This window comes from Uloborus diversus, chromosome 1 (genome assembly GCF_026930045.1).
Source record: "Uloborus diversus isolate 005 chromosome 1, Udiv.v.3.1, whole genome shotgun sequence".
NCBI classification, from domain to species: domain Eukaryota; kingdom Metazoa; phylum Arthropoda; class Arachnida; order Araneae; family Uloboridae; genus Uloborus; species Uloborus diversus.
Window position 1 is genome coordinate 19,718,697 of NC_072731.1, and position 16,317 is coordinate 19,735,013.

The 16,317-nt window shown below is 34.8% G+C and overlaps 1 protein-coding gene across 3 annotated transcripts in view; it reads right to left on the minus strand.

Annotated features, from left to right (window-relative positions):
- The window catches only part of LOC129228317 (NAD(+) hydrolase sarm1-like), a 106,889-nt gene that overhangs the window by 77,844 nt on the left and 12,728 nt on the right, over positions 1-16,317 (minus strand). The window contains exon 1 of one of the 3 annotated variants that reach the window (XM_054862996.1): positions 12,023-12,208. The exons of 1 other annotated variant lie outside the window; for it this stretch is intronic. In XM_054862996.1, coding sequence (XP_054718971.1) covers positions 12,023-12,094 — 72 coding nt within the window. In that variant the 5' untranslated portion in view covers positions 12,095-12,208. Of the gene's footprint in view, positions 1-12,022; positions 12,209-16,317 lie in introns of those variants that run through there. One more of the 3 variants, XM_054863002.1, reaches the window with a different exon arrangement.

The following is a 16,317-nucleotide window of genomic DNA, read 5'->3' on the forward strand; positions in this document are numbered from 1 at the left end:
TGCTAGTTGAAAAGGTTTAATCATCAACCATGCTTTATGATGATGATGAAGACAATATAGCGAATTTTTATTATGCTAAATTAAAAAAATTGATGGATGACTTTGTCTATATGGCCTTATTTGGGGGCACACCCACCTAACTTATATATGGATACCATGGAAACTTCGCGGCATCCCTTATCACTTCGTACGGCACCCCAGGGTACCGCCAGCACCCGTTTTGAGAATCCCTGCGCTACGGTCTACGCTACCTCGCTTGTCAAGACAATATTTCTGTTTCAAAATCTACTACTAATTTCAATATGTATTAAGTAAGTTAATTAAAAATACAGGAAAAAATCTACGTAAAACAAAAGCTAACAATTTTGATTTTATTTCTGCTATTTAAATAGGATCTTTATACATATTAAACTGCTGCTAGCTGCTTTCGGGAACTTTAATTACAAGTAGCAAAAACAAAGTTTCATCTGAAAATATCAAATGTAGAATTTATAAAATTGAAATATTAGAATTGTATTCCAGCAATTAAAAATCTATGAAGAGAAAAGACTAAAATCGGCTAAAAAATTATCTTGCTCCACAGCAGAAAACTGCTTATAAGGTCGAATGTGATATGTTTATGTTTAGCAAATCTTCATCGTCTCTTTTTCACTCTATCGAATTTTATAATGGATTGCCAAGTTCACTTTGCCTGTAAACGATTTCAAAAGTTGGATTACAGCCATCACCATTAATCAAGCAAATGAGTGGTAAATCAAGCCTATTTTCAAGCGCTTTATGTGCCAATATGAGTACATGAACCTTTATCTTTGTTTTTCTCTCTCATTGTTTCATAATGGATGCCACTTTTCTTTGCGCCAAGCTGTATTTTCGTTTAAAAAGCAGTTTAAGACATAAAATAAGTTACAAAACAATCATCAGACTATAATCTGCGGTGGGCAGATGAAAGGCAGTAACTGCAAGTTTTTCATTTTTTATTTACTTGTATTTTTGTTACTTATTGTTAGTTAGCTTTGTTTTACAAGCTTGCTTGTTTAGCTTTCGCTGAAAAAAAAGGAGTGAAAAAAATGTCTAATTCCAAAATTTTTTATTGTTAAAATGAATCCAACTCGCATTTATTCAAATATCTCGAAAACTCATTTCTGTAGATACTGCTCCTTACCTACCCACGGCAGTATAAAACTAAATAGATTTTTATGTAGCAGAAGTAATCAGTTTTTTTTCTTGGGTTTCATACGCATGATAACCATTCGCACGGTTCTCAACGTAAAATTTAATAAAAATTAATGCGCGTTTGCTCGATAATGTAACTGGATGTGTGTAAAAAGGATCCTTTTTAGGTACAAATCAAACCTCTTAGCAAAAGGGAGGGGGGAAAGTATTTTTTTTTTATAGAATACACCTACACAAAAACAAGTTTATATCATGATTTTTAAATTTTTTTTATTGCCTTTACCAGTAAAAGAAGGGAAAAAAATCGGGCCTAGTACTACGGAAGTTTAAAGTCTAGAGCTCTGCAGCTTGAGCATCGCTACTGGACCAAGGTTGAACAACAGATCAATCGCGAGACTGTTACTTATTCACGTACGCTTTTGGAAGTGGCTGCTTTACTATTTTGTCATTCAAAAATAGCAAAGAGTTTTAAACACTGTTTTTACTCATGAAATCCGAACACTAAATCTTTAACACTATTGAGTCGACATACAAGATCACACAAGATCTTCAAAAAAGGTAAGGGCGCTTTTTTCTAGAATGTCATGAATCAGTGTCTGTACACAAATGATGTCAAGCTTTGAGTGGGAAGGGGGTTCTATAAATTGTGACAATTTGTGACAAGGGGAGGCAGCGGTAGCAAAAAGTGTGATATCACGCATTTACAAGAATATGTTTATGAAAAATAGCGTGACAAGTGGCAAAGAAGGGTATGGTGGAATGTGACACTTTGTGACAAGGGGGGGGGGTCAAAAATGTTGAAAAAAAAATTATGACACCTTTCACATGGACAGCCCCACACCAAAAATTGACCTTCACCCCAAAATTCGGCAGCAATTGATTTGAAGGTTGATTCGAAAATTAGTATCACTAACATGCTCTCAGGCGGGGAAAGTCGTCCAAATGCTTGGAAGTCGGCCAAATCTTTCCACCGACGCCTTTCGAACTTTACCGGGGTCCAGTCCATCGATCGTTTGCGAAGCCATCTGACTCTACCGTCTGGCACGGAGTTCTTACGACCTTCAAAAGAAATGAATGCAAGGAGCAGTCTCATTTTGAAACGATCTCTCGTTTTATCGGTCAGTGTGTTCGGCCATCGGATTTATTTTTTTTTTTCCTTCCTCGAAGCTGCGTAAACACATAGCTAAGTAAATGAAAGTTGGAACTCGTACCTCTATAAAAGTTCCTCGAAGGCATCACATTGTTTTTTCACTTGAATTTAAATGTGGTAACAATTGGATTCAAGTTGTTTTTCACAGAAGACATCACAACTCTTAAAGGCTGTAGTATGGAAAAATATTCACTTGGTATTTTTATTTTGCAGTAAAACACTGTTTAAGTTCTATTATTACTTGTAATAATTACACAAATACAAGACGGGAAGAGAGAGATTGGTTCCATTCGTTTCATCCAAAAATTGAAAACTCTGTTTAGAGCAGTGATTTTCAAACTTTTTATACCTCCACCCTCCCTTTTCATACAGAAATTGTTCCCCCACCCCATCAATTTTCGTTATATAAAGTGTCCGCAAAGTCCTTGACATATAGGCGGCTCGTACAGAGGAGCAAAGGGGGGGGGGGTAACTGCCCCTCACTTCCAAAAGTAAAGGGGCTTTTGCCCCCTCCCTATTAATGATTGAGTGAAAAATAATTTTTTATAGGGTTATTTCACGAAAGTAAAAACTAAAAATTCTAAATATAGATGAACTTTTCTCATTTTATTTCATAAAAATGAAACTTTTAAATACAAGCGGTTATTAAATCAAAAAAAGCCCTTTAATATAGCCAAATTTTACGGGGGGAAAATCAGCTTCAGGGGTCACGCCCCCTAACCGATACACTTCTTTCGCCCCTCTCTTTTTGGGTGCTCCAGCCGACGAATGCCTTGACACATTTTAAAAATTCATAGAAAAGCAACAAATTGTCGTATGAATATACAGCTTCCCCACAGATTGGAAACCCCTGGTTTAAAGTGTCCACAGAGAGAGAACCGTTTTATACACGTTGATGCTGTTACAACCAAGAACTTATATTTTGTATGAATTGGAAATTTCATTTCTCCAAACATTGAACAGTTTTTACATTGCATGAGTAAATGGCGAAATAAATACTTGCGTTCCTTGAAGTATAGTCCTTGATTGCAAATTGTTTAATATGTCTAAAACAGATACGAAAAACAGAAAAACACATACACACAATCCAACTTTTCACTCATCCCCGCTAATAAAATCTCAGAAAACCCCGATTATCCAGATGCTCTGAATAAAATGTCTGATAATGTTTAAATATCCTTAAAAAAAGAACTGGATTGAATACCCCAAATGAAGATTTATTAAAAACAAGACTAATAGTTGGGGCAACCCTAACCTGGCAGCATTGTGAAGGCTCCGCACATCCTACTTTCAGCATTAAAAAGCTGCCAGGTTAGGTTTGCCCCAACAATAGCGCAGTGCTCTGTCGTAAAGTCCTGGATCCGGCATGTAGTATGAATATGTTATCTCAACTGTATCATGGCTTCAAGAACAATCAGCGACTGCTTTGAAATCCACACAGAAAGTGTCCTGAATTTTTCAATAAAACTTATATGTTTAATATAGCTATGATTTTCTTGATTAAATAATATTTTACTGTTAAAATGCTATAAAATAATTTTAAAAACTCAAATGAGGTATGGGTATGTTTTTTTATTGAATAACCTTGCCCTCGTGTTATTATAACCATTACGATATCGTTCCTAAAATTAAAACCTCTCATTGCATAGCATTTCGGTAACATTATATTTGGTTTAGTATTTAATTGGCTTGAAACGTTAAAGATGTTTTACGTCCACATTCAAAGTATATTGGTACATAATATGTATGTACTTAGAAGTGGATCATTACTTTAAGAGATTCTAAAAGAAAAACAAAAAGAAAAAGACATTTTAAAATAAAGTAATGAAAACTTTGTTATAAAACATCGTATGTGGTAGGGGGGAGGAGGAGGTGCTATTCAATTTTCCGGGACCACTCCAAGAGATTTTTCTTTAGTAATAAAAAAAAACAATATTTTACTAAGGTAAAATTCAACATTTTTGTATGTATATTGTCAGTTACATAAGTTACGATTAAAAATCTGTAAACATTCGTTGATAAAAAGATACTTTTCAATGAGCGAAACTCTGTATTTTTCTACTGTTGAGATAGGGAGAAAGTTGCGGAACGACACAAAATGGTGGACGCTGGAGCGTGTCGCTACTTAAGTGACGGATCGAGGGCTTTACTCTTTCGCAGAGTTTCCCTAAGAAAAAATTCTACTTCTACAAAGGATGCCGCGAGTCAGAAAAGTTTCGGAATCCCCATTCTGTCGAACAAAAATAACGAGCTGATGTGTGCCTCACATGACTTCCTTTTACTCCAATTTAATGTCATTTTCCCATTATTGGCAATTTTAATGTAATTCAATAGTTTACTGTCTAATATCACCAACAATAGCCAAATTAAAACCAGATTTAAAAAAAAAAAATCGTCGCCAAGTTGGCGAAAAAACTTGGCGACCAAAAGCTTGGCGATACGTCACCAAGTGTTTACCAAATTATAACACCACTTAAGTTTGCATTGATATTAACAATGATTTCCCCCCAAAAAGGTGCAAAAGACCCCCTTAGGAACATCCGAAAGCAACCAAAAGGGGAGGTGCACAACTAGACCCCACTACGAGTCTATGTACCAAATTTCAACTTTCTAGGACATACCATTTTTGAGTTATGCGAGATACATACGCACATACGCACATACGCACATACGCACATACACACATACGCACATACATACAGACGTCACGAGAAAAGTCATTGTAATTACCTCGGTGATGGTCAAAATGGATATTTCGCGTGTCTATACATTCTTAGGCACTTTTCCGCATGTGGTCGAATCGAAAAAAAAACTCAACATTCATTTGGGGGTGAGCAAAATGGAAATTAAGGGCGATTTTTGAGTGAAAATTTTTCCGCGAATACAATACTTCCTTTTTTGTAAAAGGAAGTAAAAAGGCTCTTATTTGCATTTAATGAACGTGGGCCTTATCATACTCCTTTGTTTGTGTAACAATGGTTCTCAGTTTTACATCTTATTTTAAATCTTTCTCAATATGTTAGAGGATGTTCATAGGTAATTACGACTGAGGTAAGCCCACCAGTAGTGGCTAGTGCTTCAATAGTAAGATACATAAATATCTACACTCAATAGTGGCCACTTCAATGTTTGAATTTGAAAAAATTAGGATTCCATGTCCTCCAATGAACTCAGTTTGAATCCATTTGGAAACCTGGAATCCTATTTTTTCTAATATAAACCTTGAATTAGCCACAACTGAAGCACTGGCTGTGTTTACCTTATTTACGAATTGGTTCTGTGTTATAGTAGTACTCCAACGTGTCAAACTGGGGCATTGAGAAGCAAAGGGATGCAAGTGAACTTCTAAGTTTTGAGTAAAACGCGTGTGAAGTTCAAGCCCTAGATAGGCTCTCATGGCTGTGCCCCAATGGGAGATCACTGTGACCTCCTAGAAATGGCCTTATTCGGCAAATTTTGCTAATTATTCGGCAAATTTGGAAACAATATTGCAACATTGATATTTATTTTAATTGTTTTTCAATGATGCGTAATGTTCCTTCTACTTAGATATGTTATGTTTATCTTTCGATAAGGTTGAAATTCATTCGGTAAACGGAAAAATTTCCTTAAATAAATATGCGCAACCGACTTGGATTCAAAAATACTTTTTTAACGGTTAAAAACACGCACTGAGCAACAACCGAATATACCAATTTTGACTCCATTAGATGCTTCATAAATCCGTAATGTCTAAAATTTCCTAAGTTAAAACATAAAATTTAGAAAATTCATTGATAAAAAAAATCCGCGTAAACGTACCCCGGTCTACCCTACGTCAAATTGACAAGCAATACACCTAATCTCTGAATTTAGTTATTTAATACAAAAATTTCCTTTAATAAATCCCCAAAAATCCCTTTAATACAAAAATTTCACTTCTATTATACATCCCTACGACACGCAAACATTTTTATTTTTATTTTGTCACTTGCACTTTTCTGCTTCTAGGTGTTAAATGATTTTAGTTTTTGATTCTTCCCCTCGTTCACACGTTGGAACACAACAATTGAATTCGTAAGACATCTCTTCCGCAGTCTCTTTTCGTAAATTTATTTTCGATGTACCTTGGTTCTTTGCCACTATTCACGTGCAGTGAATAGGATGGAAATAGAAGCGTTTAGACAGAAAGTAATTTGTTTGTTGTCGCTATTATAATCATGTGATGGGCCTTTTGCTTGTTTTCAAAAACAATGAAAAAATTGTAAATAATTTGCCCTCATCTGCGTCTTTTTAGGGCTTAGAGTTTTGTCCCATTTTGCTTCTATGCTTGAAATTTTGAAAGAAAAAAAAAGAATTTTGAAGCTTTTGAAAGTAACCCTTTATTTTACCCACCACTGAAGGAATTTTGACTAGAATGAATTTTAACCACAAAACAATCATCCTGAAACCGGTTTTAACGAGTTTTGACTCAGTGTAGACATTTATGTATCTTACTTAACTCAAAAACTGTTATCTGGTAAAAGTTGAAATTTCGTAAGCTAAGTCTGTACGGGGTCTAGATGTATAGGGGAGACCGGGGCTAGTATGCGTATGGGTAAGTGTGCGAATATTAAATAATTTTCTCGTTTTTGGTTTGACAGCTCTGAGTGAGCTGTCACATAACCACGTAGACGCCTGGCTATTGTCAGTATTTTCAGTGAAATCTGCCAAACCAAATGTGTTGCACGGGAGAAAGTTGTTTTTTCGCAGTGTTAAGTATTTTTTTTTTTTCATCTTTAGTTATTTTCTTATAAAACATATAATAGTAGAGTACTTTACCAAAACTCATTAATATTGAATAGCCCATGCTTCTACGCACCAAATGACGTCTTATTCAGATTATTTTATGAAACCATTTTTAAACCAGTGTAACTTGATTTCAATACGCCGAGTTGGGGTTACTAGGCGAATTTTTTTTTCGGGGTAAGTGTGCGAATTTGCATTTTTGCCCCAAGTTATGTTTTTGGAGTCAAAACATTAAACAATTGAAATGTAAATTCTGTAAATTGTCCATTCAATGAAATAATTGCATTAGTTACACTATTCTTGAGCTTGAGACATGTTTATACATTATGCCAACATACGTGCTCTTCTTTCCGGAAATGAGAAAATACAAAAGAAAAAGCAACAACGAGAAAACCGCACCAAATGTAATGCTGCATTGCCTAGTGGATAGATCACAGCTGAAATGTTTTCAGATTTCTTAAAGGATTTTGCTAAAAACACTAGATGTTCAAAGAAAAACCTCTGATTCTCTTACTAGACATTTACGACTCCCACGTCAATAGAAAGGCTTGATTTTTGTAAGGAAACTACTACAGTACTAAAAATAATGATAACACTATACTCTCTTTCTCACCACATTATAGTCATAAGTTGCTGCCTCTTGATAAGAGTCTACGTGGTCCATTGAAAAAGTATGTTAATTCCGTCTGTGATTCTTGGATGGTGAAAAATGAAGGAAAGTCAATGACGATTTACGACGTACCAACGGGGGTAACAGTTTCTTTTCCACAAGAAGCCAGTCCCATAAACATTATGAATGGTTTCAAGGGAACTAGTGTGTTTCCCTCCAATTCAAACATTTTTTAAGACTGACTTCATGCCAAATTATATCACTGATCGGTCAGACTCTCAGTCTCAAGTTACTAGATACGGTTGCTATAGTCAATGATTAATTTTTAAATCTCTATTGCGCATGCACTATTAAAATTTATCTTCGTCAACAAGCCTTACTGGTGATTCTCAAAACAGGAGACTTTTTAAAAAGTAAATCTTGTATTATTGTTCTTAAAATTTGTGAAAAAATAAAATTTGCAAATAAAGTGTCCTGTAAACTTTATTTGTTGTCAGCAGAGGTAAATATTTAAATTTTTAGTTTAAAAACAACAACAAAAAAAAAAATTTTTTTCAGGAGTCATTTTTCATTGGTATAGACAGGAAAATCCATGCTAATGACAATTTGAAACTTAACTGAGATAATAAACCACACAATAATTGTAACGCAAAAATCCTTTGTGTGGCATTTAAAGGTACCACAGTTATATGTAAATCAGGGAAGTAAGCATTTTTAATTACAAGTTTATAAAAAAATTAAAAACAATTTATTCTAATGACGTATAATTGATGTCTAATGTTAAACTTTTGTTCGCAGACTACTGCAAATGCTTCGATTTGCACGCTGATCCAAAATGGCTCCCTGTTTCCTGGAGGAACGTGTTTTTTAGATTGTTCACACATTGTTTGTAAAAATGAAATACGGATTAATAAATAATTAGCTTTTTAAAGCATACACTTGCTTCAAAAGTAAAATATGGGGGACAAACATTAGTTCTTTTGCTAAACATTGTAATTTTTTTAGGGGGGGGGGATAAATATTATCCTTAAATTCATTTAAATAAAATATGAACTTTTTCTTGGTCCTAAATATGACGTAACTTCATTTTACTTAGCAAAAAATTAAAACTTACTTACAAACTTTAAAGAAATTGACATCGATGTGCCGCAAAAACTAGTAAAAAGCCCTTTTGAACCCGTCTTAACGACCAAAAAGAAAAGTAGGGGAGATAGGAGATAGTTGGCGAGCTTTTAAAACTTTATTTTTTTAAAGGTTGTAAATAAAGTAGAAAATTTTTCTTTTATTGCTTGGATAATATGTTTGGTATCAGCAATAAAGTCTTATTTTGCTTTGACAGTACTATGCTTTGTATTATTTTTTTGTAAACCTTCGCAGAGTTCGCACACTTGCCCCTTCACGGGGTAAGTTGGCGAGCCGTATGGGGTAAGCTAGCAAATTGAGAAAAACTCATAATCAACACAAAAATTTTCACATAAAGACTCAATGATGCTTTAAATAAGCAAGTAAAACTTACTAATGAATGAAAAAAAAAGCGAATTTAGTATTGTAATTTCTTTAAAATTAGGTATGATGCACCATATAACTGATTTTAGAAGTAAATGTTGAAAAATGCAAACATTATTTGAAATAAACTATTTTATATGCCTCCGTTCTTCTTCTTTCTTTCTTTTTTTTTTTTTTTGAGGGGAGGGGGTTACATTCCTTTTTTCTTGGACTCAGATATTTCTTGTATGTTTTGGGGACCTTTTGTGACGATTTGCATTTTTCTGATGCGGTTCTTTCTTCCTGAAGAGCCTTTTTGACTGGAGTATTAAAAAGGAATTGCTGTAGATCTCTTTCGTTTCCATCCCATTTTTTAATCTGATCCTCTCCAGCTTTAGGATAAAGTCGTACTATATGGTCTGGAGTAATGCTCAGATACGTATGTGGATTTAGCTGAGACATAGCGCTAGCTTCAGTAAGAAACTCTAAATCGGAATTATTGAATGAAGTAGTGACTGCTCTAGGACAGGTACGTCCAGTTTAACTACTTTCTTCCAACGTGGTTGCTCTTGGGACAAACAGAGTCATTCAGGAGATCCAGTTGTGAAAGAAAGTGCAGTTCAATATCAAGAAATGTTTTGATTATATATCGCTTTAATTACACTAGTTTAATGTTCTTGGTTTTAAATATTCTCTAAAGAGTGTTAAATGATTGTCTCAATATTATAGATAAAAAAATAATATTTTTAATCAAGTATTGTTTGTAATTTAAAACAATAAAGCTACTCCTCACTATTTAGGGCTTTTCAAAGAATATTTAAAATGTAGTACAATTTAAGCTGTGTATTAAAAAAAAAATTCATGATATTGAACTACTCTTTATTTAGTAGCTGTGGAAGACTTTAATATTCCTTAAAGGGCAACACTGTTGATCATGCAATTCGGTAGGGTAACGGCACCAGTAACAGATAAGGGTCCAATAACAGACTGTCGATAAGTTTAGATTTAATAAAACTGATGTTGCTGCAACGCATGAATAATCTAGTGTTTATCAGAGATAATGTTATGACCCAGTTGGTATTTACAAGGCAGCGGTGGAAGGTTATGAACAGATACCACGAGGTCTGCCGGTGTTTCATGTTCATTTGAGTTTAATAAGGTTTTAGAACTAAAAACGAGCTGATGTGGCATCACATGACTTCCTTTTACTCCAATTTAATTGTCATTTTCCGTCACTGGCAATTTTAATGTGATTCAATAGTTTACTCTCTAAATATCACCAACAGTGGCCAAATTGAAATCAGATTTTAAAAAAAAAATCGCCAAATTTGTCGCCAAGCTGGCAACAAAACTTGGCGACCAAAAGACTGGCAAAATATCGCCAAGTGTCCGACAAATTATATCACCACTTGAATTTACATCGAAATTAACAACGATTCCCCCCCCCAAAAAGGGGCAAAAGACCCCCTAAGGAACATTCGAATGCAACCAAAAGAGAAGGTGCACAACTAGACCGCATTAGGAGTCTACGTACCAAATTTCAACTTTCTAGGACATACCATTTTTGAGTTATGCGAGATACATACACACATACGCACATACATACGTACATACGGACGTCACGAGAAAATTCGCTGTGATTAACTCAGGAATCATCATTATGGATATTTCGTGTGTCTATACGTTCTTAGGCACTTATCCACGTGTGGTCGAGTCGAAAAAAAAACTCAATATTCATTCGGGGGTGAGTAAAATTAAAATTAAGGTCGATTTTTGAGTGAAATTTTTTTCGCGAATACAATACTTCCTTTTTTGCAAAAGGAAGTAATAAAGAAATTTTGCAAATTTTGAAGAGAAAAGAGGAATTATGTCCATTACTCATCCTTTCCTCATCCTATATGTTGCTTTGCATCATCAGAATGTTCGGTGTCTGTTACTGGGGGAAGGGGGGGGGTCGGACCTTTTTCGAAATTGAGCAAATAAAAATAGAATTAATTAATTCAGAGGATCCAGAAGCAGGCAATTGCCTGAGGGAAAAGTAGTTTAAAAAGCCTAAATACATTAAAAGGGTCCGAAAATCGAGTTAACCTGAGAGCGATGTCTTAAGCATGTCTGTTACCCTATATATACCCAATGAATTTATATAGAAGTGTTCTGTTCTGATTCTAACTTATGTTCGTTCAATTAAATTTTGATTTAGTTCCTGTTTTTGCTTTAATAAATGTTGCGCAGTTACTGTTGGTTTCATAAATTTGTTATCACCGTGTGGCAGAAGTTGGTTTGGAATAAGGTTTCGCTACAGTAGTACTTGCCTATTTAGTAGCTAAATTTCTTTCTTAACGTCTCTTGCGCATGTGCCATGAAAATTCATCTTTCACAACCCATATCATTTTTATGAAACATTAATAAAGTTATACGCAGCTATATATATATATTTAATTCATCATTCAAATATGCATTCTACGATCATAGGATTCGGATTAGACTATCGATTTTTTTCTGTGTTTCACTCGTGAATGCCCCCCCCCCTTCTTATCTTCAGGGTAAATTCTAACTTAGAAAGTAAAAAAAAAGAACTAAAAAATCAGTAAAATAAATTTTAAACAATCAAACTATGTTTCATAGTCAAATTAGAAAAGCATTTTCGGAGCAGTTTTTAAGACATTCCAATTTTTTCTGTGTTACAAAGGCTCACAAACTAATACTCTAAGTCTAAAAGAAGAAAAAAATATTGCACTCATACGCGCAGCCAACGGTCAAAATAATTTGATAGTAGGAGCTAACGTCAAAAACCTAGTCCTGCAGAAGGAAAGCGTGCAAAGAAAAAAAAAACTCACCTGTTTGCTATCGGATTTAGTCCCGTAAACGATATTCCTTATGAAACAAGCCACCAGCGTCGAACCAGGCATCGTAAAGATCCCGAAATGTCATCCGAAGCGGTCATTCGGACACCCTGGCCGCACGATTTATCGACCAGTTGCCGCAGAATAGAGAACAAAGCCGGGGTACAATCCGTTTTCGAAAACACAAAATAGAGCTGGAACGTGGTCCAAGTTCAATCGAAACCTTCTTCAAGAATGCTGAATGACTATCGTAGGAGAGCAGGTAAGTGCTATTTCGGGCACCCCGCTTGTAGGGCAAGGATTCCGAAAGCCGCGCGTCACACAGTCACATGGTGGCTGCGACGATATTGAAACAGCTGGAAGAGTCGGTAGATGTGGGCCCCACGTGCAAAAATCTAAACACTCTGTGTTTTTTTGAGCAATCACAAACTGCTTATTATCCTCACTTGACCAAAGTTGGTGTTAAAAGAAAATATATCATATTCGCTTTGTGCTACAATATGATTGAAGTGAAAAACCAACGTAAATAAAGCACAAATTTTGAAGAAAATACAGCATATAGCTATTTTAAGGCGACAATGGAACCTCTTCATCAGTGCAAAAAGCTCACCAACACAACAGAAAGTTGCGAGAGGTTGACATGCTGTTCGCTGATTGGCTGCTTGCTGTCTTTTGTCCTGAATTCCTATTGGTTGACGCTCTTTGGTATAAATACTGGTGTCCTTTTGGTTGTTGTCAGTTCTCTCTTTCTGTTGTTTTGGTGAGCTTTTTGCACTGATGAAGAGGCTCCATTGTAGCCTTTAAATAGCTATACGATGTATTTTCTTCAAAATTTGGGCTTTATTTACGTTGGGTTTTTCACTTTAATCAAAGTTGATGTTGCTTAATTTTTTAGATTGCCATGACGACGAGAATAAGCTAACCCGTTGTTTTAGTATTTATAAAGAGGACGGATTTTCGTCACCATGGTTACATATCGTTTGTGTTCGTTCAAGGTTTAACTTAAGCAGATTTTACTTCTAAAAAGAGGGAGGGGTAAAATTACGTTTCTTCAGGAAAAACATCAACTTAAAAAGCGAAACTTCATCTAAATACAAAATTTCCAGATTACTAATTCCCATCATTTAAGATTAGTGATTGCATTACCGGTACACCGAATACCGGTATTTCGAGCTGTTTTGCAATTTCGTAATACCGGTATTTGCTGAGGTAAAATGCCAGTATTTTCGGTATTATCTGAAAATAATTAAACCATCAGAGTTCTGAATTTAACTTATTAGATATTTGCTTTTATTTTAAACTTGCCGTTCTTTTTCCAGGATACTGTAATAAAATCCATCTATTGATATAAAAATTTGACTTCAAAAGCACGAACTCATAAAATATCTTTAAATAAAAGTAATGAACAGATTGAACATGATATTTCGATTACAAGATGGTGAAATGAACCGCATTTTCGTACGTTTATGTACACTAGGGTGGATCGAAAAAAATGAAATTTCGAATCTTAATTTGGAATACCTACCAAAAGCTGTGCATGTGCAAGAACAATACACATATAAAATATTATCAAGTTTGAATAACTGCTTGAGGGTCCTACCAAGGCTTGAATTTCTCGAAAAATAGGAAAAAAGGTCAATTTTCTAAAATTTTTATGAAAATAATAAGGTTTAAAATTTTTGTTCTAATATCATTAAAATGTTTCCTTTTAACACGCTTTTCACGTATCTTCAAAATTATTTACCTTCTTTCCAGTATTAGGTTCACACACAAGTTCGTGAAATTTCCAAAAACGAACTTTTTTAAAGATTTTTTGCCCATTGAAATATTTTTTCTTTAAGTCCTTTTTTTTTTGCAGATTGCAGTTTTAAACGGAAATGATATTATACTTCATTGCATTAATAGCCCAGCACCAACGACAAGGAGAGTAATTGCTTCAAATTGGACCAGTGGTAAATTGTCGCACCTGTCTAGCAATTTACCTATTGATCCTGCGAAAATTAACATTGACCAGCAGTTTCATCATCAAGTAACGTGAACAGGTGACACAAAGGCTGCTCGCATGCAGTTCGCAGATTAATCATGGGACAGGATGTCCAATTTTATTCTTTATGGCCGCAATTGCACCGTTCTTTTTTCTGGTATTCGTGGCCGTGCCATCACAGCCAAAAGCTAAAAAGATCCTTAAGGCATAAACAAATTTTCAGTTCAAAAATCACATTGCTGTCGCGACATGTTTTCCCGTTCCAGAAGTTGGAGTCACATGACCTAAATAAAGAGAATTGGATTTTTCAACCACGGATTCCTCGCTTATGGTTCTTCTGTGGTATCTGTCTCCAACCATTTCTTTTTGTCATAGTTTTGTCTTTTCGGCTATCGAAAAATGTACTTTTCAAACTCTTTCACTTCTAGTTTGCAGGTTTTGAAGAGAAGCACTTACTTTGCCTGTGTCACCTGTGACTCTTCTGTCGCTGTCTTCGAATTTTATTCCTATCAACGACTTTAGAGCGATAATTATTTGACACAGTACCAAAATCCTGCAATGTTTCTGAAGCAATTGCTGCAGCACATCACACATCTGTCAGAAATGCCGTACTGGTAGTACACTCTTAATGGCGTTGGCAGAGAAAGCCTCATTTGTTCCACTTTTGAAATGACATCAACACCAAAAGATGTTGATGGCTCTGTTGAAGGGAGTATAGTCGTTGCAAATTTTTCTTCTTCTGGAATTATAACAAAACTTTGCTGTTTCTCATCAGTGTTATTACAGCATCTCGTGTGCGAACTTAATGGTGCAAAGACTAAATAATTGGAAAGATACATGGAAAGAGTGTTCAAAGGAAGCATTTTAACCGTATTATAACAATTTTTAAACACTAGTATTTTCATAAAACGTTTGAAAAATTGACCTTTTTTTCTATTTTTGGAGAAATTCAAGCCTTGGTAGGTCCCTCAAAGAATTGTTCAAACTTGATAATATTTTACATACGTGTTGTAGTTGCACATGCGCAGCTTTTGGCAGGTATTCCAAATTAAGACTCAAAATTTCGTTTTTTTCGATCCACCCTAATGTACACCATGCTTTTATTTTTTCTATTTCCCTGATCACTCACTTTCCCTTTTGTGAGAGTTAATTTCCAGTGTAATTTTGAGTGCACTCGTCAGACGAATAATTTATCACAACCATCAGTTAATACTAAATGAAAGAGCATGCTTAAAAACATAGGATTTGACCATTTTATAAATAATTTGACAGAGTTTATTATTTTTTAACAATTATTTTAATCGGTGCGAAGATTCAATTTCCTTTTTTACGCTTCCGCACATGACATCACAAGTGATGAAATGCCATTCACTGATGCCATTAACGCAGAGCGCAATATTTAATTCGCTTCTTTACTCATATGTAGTGGCAACTATATGGTTGATAGCAAAGCACAGATTGCAAAACATAGACATTTTGATAGCAAGCGTAGAGCGCAATACTTAATTCGCTTCTAAATTATCATAACCTGGAAACGAGGTAGACAGCAAGCTTAAACATTCGGCGCGGCAGTGGAGTGCGTGCTAAAGTTCATCACTTGTGACGTCATAAAGACCACGCCTTGTTTGAAAAATTGGACATTTAAAAAAATTAACTAAAAATTAAACGTTTTGAAAATTAAAATTTTCCTCGCTCCATGTTTTTTTTTTGCTCATTCTATCAACTTTAGTGACTAAAAGTAGTACTTTTGACTGATGGAAACAACTCCATTCGTGATTGCGACAAACATAATTTGAATTCAGGACGTCAAAACTCGAATGTCTTTTTTTTTTTTTTTCATTTTTACACGCTTTTAGTCTTACAAGGAGACCTTACGGTTTCGGAAATTCGGAATGAAATTCAGCAGATTAGCAGTAACACTTGAGAGTATCCACACAGTAAAGTAATAAAGCGCACTAGCCAGAACATTCCGAGAAAACAGCCTCTAAAGTTTTACACGCAACTTATATAATATACTAGTAGAGATTTCTCGTCAGCAACAGCTCGGTGGCTTTGTGGTCAGCATTAGGGATTCTCGTGCAATCCATCCCGGGTTCTATACCTCTCGAAGATGTTTTTTATATAAATTTATAAAGCGACTGTTGCAGCTAAGTTTGAATTAAAGAAAATACTTTATTTTTAAATTCACATAATGTATTTTTAATAGAAAAAATAGAGATAAATTCAATCGATTATATATTATAATTCTAATTACCACGGCAACGAAATTGTGGTAAGACTTGTTTATTTATGTATAAAATGTAAG